The 6,000-nt window shown below is 41.6% G+C and overlaps 1 protein-coding gene across 3 annotated transcripts in view; it reads right to left on the bottom strand.

The window, feature by feature from the left end:
- Positions 1-3,835: 3,835 nt before the first annotated feature.
- The window catches only part of ATG2B (autophagy related 2B), a 44,379-nt gene continuing 42,214 nt past the window's right edge, over positions 3,836-6,000 (bottom strand). For all 3 annotated transcript variants that reach the window (XM_028716696.2, XM_028716647.2, XM_028716603.2), the window contains exon 42: positions 3,836-4,794. In XM_028716696.2, the coding sequence (XP_028572529.2) occupies positions 4,564-4,794 (231 nt within the window). In that variant the 3' untranslated portion in view covers positions 3,836-4,563. The remainder of the gene's footprint in view (positions 4,795-6,000) is intronic.

Raw genomic sequence — 6,000 nt, 5'->3', positions numbered from 1 at the left:
TTTGCAAAAAGTTCCATTTCCTGTCAGAATCATAAGCTGTAGAAGGCTGGTGATGGACGAGGCATGGTTATAAACAACAGCAATCCAAGAGAACGTATACCCGCATGTTTGTCACTGTTGAAAAATACTCTATTGCTATGAGGCCTGGCATGTTTCACATGTAAAACAGATTTCTACTAACTTAACTGCATCTTGCTATTTTACAAATACAGTACGTAGAAAAAGAATGAGGCATCCCATTGGCAGGCTGTCTAGCTCAAGTCCGTTTCCAAGAGATTCGGCTACTTTACATCAGTTGCTGCTGATATATGGAGCTTCAACGATGCAGCTTACGGTTTCTAAAGTTCACTAAATGGTGGTTAATGCAACGTAATATTAACCCAAAATCAAAAGAACACCAGCTCACAGCAAAGCGTTAGGGACAGGCAAGCAAGATAGCATATGACACAGAGAGGGAGGGAAAATAGCAAAGAACTAGCCTGTGAAGTAGTTGAAGAAGCTGAAGGGATGGTTGACTGAAAGTGTCAAAGGCAGGAAGCAAACAAGAGCGTCATGATAGTGGCCCACTTTCAAAGTGTTAATTCCTGCCTTGAGCTGAACGTGGTGCCGTAACCCATTCTACCAGCCCTGCAAGCCAAAGGGAAACCTTTTCTGTGGCACCTTTCTCATAGTCATGGAAGACTGTGGTGGCAGTTGGGTTTTAGAAGGAAAAGTGGGATTTCTAGCTAGGAAAGCATGTTCACAGGATACCACAACTGTGTGCAAACGATGCCTGAGCAAAACTGGGACGACTGTGCAAGACTTTTGATGTGAACTCATTGGAGAAGAGCCATAGCTCAGCAAAAGGACATCTGCTTTGAATGCAGAAGGTCCCAGTTATTGGCATCTCCACTCTTTGAAAGCTAGATGGACTTGGTATGAGGCAGCTTCCTATGTTCCTCTGCCATTGCGATACAGACGCTCCCACAGATCATCTATGTGAAGCAACTAGGTTTAATTGTACATATTATTTTACACCGACATAGAACACCTTGCCTTCTGCAAAGTAGCAAGTTGCAAAACGTTAGTAATTTGGTTCTTAAATGTTCCAGAAAAAAATATGTTCTTGACACTTCCTTCTGTTGATCAAGGGAAACAGACAGGGTATCAGCTGTGATCAGCATCTGTCAGAAGGGCGTAGACACGTATTGCAACCTGCCTGAATCAGGACACTGAATACACAACAATGGTTGCACGAGTTAACCACTCCAAACCAGCTGCATTGGGATCTAAATGCAAGGGCTTGCTTGTAGCTTCTTTTCCTCTAGAGAAGTTTTCAAAAGTTGGTTCAAAATCTGTTTCTACAACTAGATCGGCACCCAGTGGGCCACTACCATGCTAAAATCTCATTGACTCATTACCAGTTTTCCTTCTCATCTTGCAGACATTAGACTACCACGAAGACTTTGGCACAGTTGGCTAGAGGCTAACAACGGAGCTCCGATGGAAAGCTTATCGAGTTGAATCAGCACAAATTAGGTTTCAACCATGGTCCTTCTGCATTTGACCATTTGTGTCACACAGTCAAGAGATCAAGGACAGATCTAGACCAAGTGGCACCACTTATTTAAAATGTGTACTTTACAGCCAGCGTAGATTAATGCATCTTCTTTTGCCTTTTCTGCACAGCACTGTATTGAGAAATGTGGGGTATTCTTATTGGCTGGACATGTTAAAGTAGGTTTATGACGGGATGATTTGGTAAGCCTGTTTACTGCACGAGAAGCCTGTAAGTGCCACTGTTCCTTTATCTTCTGTGCATGTGATGGAAGAGCAGATAAAGCACCTGCAAGGGTCAGCAAACTTTTTCAGCCGGGGGGGCCAGTCCACTGTCCCTTAGACCTTGTGGGGGGCCAGACTATTTTTTTTTGGGGGGGGGGAATGAACAAATTCCTATGCCCCACAGATAACCCAGAGATGCATTTTAAATAAAAGGACACATTCTACTCATGTAAAAACACACTGATTCCTGAACCATCTGCGGGCCGGATTTGGAAGGTGACTGGGCCGGATCCGGCCCCCGGGCCTTAGTTTGCCTACCCATGACCTAAAGGGAAACTGGCAAATAAGAAACAGCATTGCTTTGCCTTTGCAAAAAAGGCATCACAATACACAAAGCGCAACAGGCTGAATAATAATAACTGTAAACATTGTATTGGTTATTTCCTAACGCAAAGGTCTAGCCCAGTATGTGCAATATATACAGTTCATATGTACGGTACAGACAATAAAATGTTTACAGTTATTATTGTTCAGCCTCTTGCGCTTTGTGTATTGTGATAAGTGTATTTGCATAGCAAGGTATTGAATTTGTTTTGCAAAAAAGGCAGCAACACACCAACATGCTATTTCTGCAATAAATATCAATTAGCATTTTGATTTAAGTCCTTCGTAGTAATGTCTGCTTGTTAATGGAAGTACTCCCAACAAAGCAGGCAGTCTGATTCTTCTTATGCACTGTGGGTCTAATCTTTAAGTTGTTCTAGGTCCAGCCATCTATATCAATTACTACCATTCTTTAAGCTGCAAAATACTGCCAACAGTGCACTCAGGACAAGTGAAACTGTGTTTATTCCCAGCACATCAGTAAATGTATTGACTTTACTTCTTCTCAACTCATTGTCATCATGTTAACATAGCAATCAGCAATGTGAAGTGGAGAAAGATTACTTTGCATTAAGTGCTGTTAGACAAGGTGCTCAGAACATCCATCCTAATAGCTTGGTGAAGTTCTTAAGTATCTTAGGTTAGGGATGGGCAATATTTTGAACCAAAAATAAATAATCCAGGGTCATAGTGTCAAATGGCATGCATACAGAGCCATGAATGCAGGGGAAAATACTGCAGGAAGCCGTGGCTGTTATATTGGCCACGGTATCCCAAAGGAAAGAAAGATGGGGAATGAATGCTTTAAACACTTGTAGGCCAATGTCAGAAATAAAAATACTAGCCTCAGAAGGGTGGGGTAGATTGCAATTTCCCTTGTGCACTAGAGCAGGGGTGAGGAACCAAAATATCTGGAGGGTCAAAGATTTCCTACCCCTGGTTTAGAGACAGCTGATTGTAATGTTACTGATTAGCTTACTGGTGGTTGTTCTTTGCTCTATTAGCACCTATCTCCAAATATCTCACTCATTCACTCAAACACTAGCTGGCTACCTCTGCCCAGAGGACCTTTATTCAAAGGTATACATTGCTTCTAAACTATGTTAAGAAAGCAGCTTTTAAATGACAGCAATTTATTTCATTGCTGAATGTCTCCATGAAGAACCCCAAAATGCAGAGTTTATTTTGAAGAAACTGCAGTTGCCACTGTGTGTCAGAAAGAAGCTTAATATGAATCTGCATACCCTTCTCAGGGCACAATATTTCTGAGCTCTGTTTCCAATGAAAAAGTGTACACAAATTAGGATTTGGAATCAATTAAGAAAATTAGGATAACAGTAGAACAGCAGCTTGTCAAATCAATCAAAAAATATTCTGATATCTGAACAAGTTTTAAATAACTTTGCTGTGAAAATTGGAAAAAATGACTACCAAGATGTAACTTGCATAGCATTTAAACTGAATGATGAACTCGTGTCAACATATACAAGTCCCAATATTCCTTTCACAGGACACCTTTCCCCACAAACTGTATTGTCTCTGTGTGTATTCAGAACCAACCGCTCACTAGACCCCTTTCTCCTATGCAGCAATCTGAATAACTGCAAGCATTGCAATCCATTTTTAATGTCATTGATGATCTTGTAGTGTTCTGCCCCTTTAAGTGATTTGCATAAGTTTTAAAACTACGTAAGGACAAAATGCACATTTATTAACAACTATTTTAAAAAGGCAATGTACAGGCAAAATTCTTTAAAGTGCAACACAACAGAACATGTCTGCAACATTCAGATTGCTCAAATCTCCACAAAAGGAGGAATTCATTATGAAGGGGAAACAATTAGTGTCCACAGTTGTCTGAAAACAATTTTATGACCAGGCATCAAGACAGATTGTCCTTGTTGCTAAGTGCCACATGTGAGACACTCACAATTAGCAAAATAATTGAAATCCCCTTTTCCTTTTAGTATCCTGTAGTGTCCATGTCTCACGCCAGACATCAACCCTGTTACAGAAGGGCACTAATGTAACCCTTTGCTTTTTTAAACATATTTCAACCATGGTTGGGGAAGCCCTCTATATACATGTAGACTGATAAGTATGGGAAGTGTGGTTGCTTCAAAAGAAGGACAAAAATACCCTGCCAACAACAAATATCAAGATACCGAGGAGGACATAGCGCCCAGTCTAAAGCCAGCATTTTCCTGGATTTGGCCGTAATATTTTTTTTTGAAGGTGCCACTCCATTTGGCACTGACCAAACTTGCTTTCAGGTTTTGCCATCAAATTGCTTTCCAATCTCTTGTGTTCCTGAGATAAGCATAGTAAAAGGATACGTCCCATCTAAAGCTGCCATGAGGATAAACGATTTACGCTTCCAGTTTCCCAGTGTCTGTACGTCAAACACACTTAAAGCTATCAGTCCTCTCCAAGCCGCCACTTCTGGGACTCTTCCTGGCGCACGTCGGGCCTGATTTGGTTTCTCATGCCGCCCAACACATTGGACGTTGCCTCCGTTGCCATTATGAGAGGTTTCACCACAGTTGGCGGGATCTGGCGGAGGACACCTCCCACTGCTCCAGTGACTCCTCTGTTCTCATGTTCTCGAGCAGCAGTTTCATAGATGGTATGCGCCGTATCTGTAATCCCCTTAAGAGAGTCCCAGACACACAAAACAGAGTGTTAAGAACTGCATCATCTCCCTTTAGTGAAGTAAACTGCTTGGGGGAGGAGGGGCGGTGGGTTGGGTCATCAGTCTTTATAAGCCCCAGAATCCCTCTCAATTACATCCCATTATTCTCCGCAATGAAACAGGGAAGCCCTTCCCACAGAGCAGCAAAACGGTGAATTCAGTTCTTGCAGACCCACACTGGCTAAGTAGCTTGATGCCCACGTGAGTCAACTAAGCTCCAGAAGCTGGTTTCAAAGCGAGTGGATACAACCAGCGGTGAAATGCAGTGTGTGGCCTGCTGGGCTGCACATTGGGCAGAGAAACAAAATGTCAAGCATGGATTTAAATCTGTTCCTAGTTGGATTACCAAAACTTGACCAGGAAAAGAGAGCAATCCTGAATCACAAAATAACACTACAAGAAATTGAGGGTGCCATTCAGAACATGCAACTAGGCAAATCTCCAGGCCCAGATGGGCTTACCTCCAAGTATTATAAGATACTGAAAGACTTTTTGACACAACCACTAATGGAGGTATGCAACCAGATTTTGGAGGGGAAAAAGGCACCGGAATCGTGGAAAGAAGCTTTCATCACATTGATTCCTAAAGTGGAAACTGAAAAGACTCAACTTAAGAACTACCGTCCCATCTCACTTCTAAATGTGGATTACAAAATTTTTGCAGACATTTTGGCAAGCAGATTTAAAAAAGTACTAAATGAAGTTATTCACAAGGATCAGGCAGGCTTCCTCCCAGGAAGACATTTGTTTGATAATACTAGGAATATTATTGACATTTTGGAACTATTGCAAACTAATATTAATACTAAAGCAGTGTTAATTTTTATAGATGCAGAGAAGGCCTTTGACAACATTTCTTGGAAGTTCATGAAGAAAAATTTGGAAGGGATGGGAGTGGGACGGGGGTTTGAAAATGGAATACAGGCAATTTACTCAGAGCAGAAAGCTAAATTGATAGTTAATAATGTGGTGACAGAAGAGTTTAAAATTGAAAAAGGAACACGACAAGGTTGCCCTCTATCCCCTCTGTTATTTATTTCTGTCCTGGAGGTGCTTTTGAACATGATTAGGGAAGACCGGTTGGTACAAGGAATACAGGTCGGAGTGAAACAATTTAAACTGAAGGCCTTTGCAGATGATTTGGTTTTAACATTACAGGAGCC

This window comes from Podarcis muralis, chromosome 1, assembly GCF_964188315.1.
Source record: "Podarcis muralis chromosome 1, rPodMur119.hap1.1, whole genome shotgun sequence".
NCBI classification, from domain to species: Eukaryota; Metazoa; Chordata; class Lepidosauria; order Squamata; family Lacertidae; genus Podarcis; species Podarcis muralis.
The sequence above is the reverse complement of the archived record's forward strand: the minus strand, read 5'-3'. Positions and strand labels throughout refer to the sequence as shown.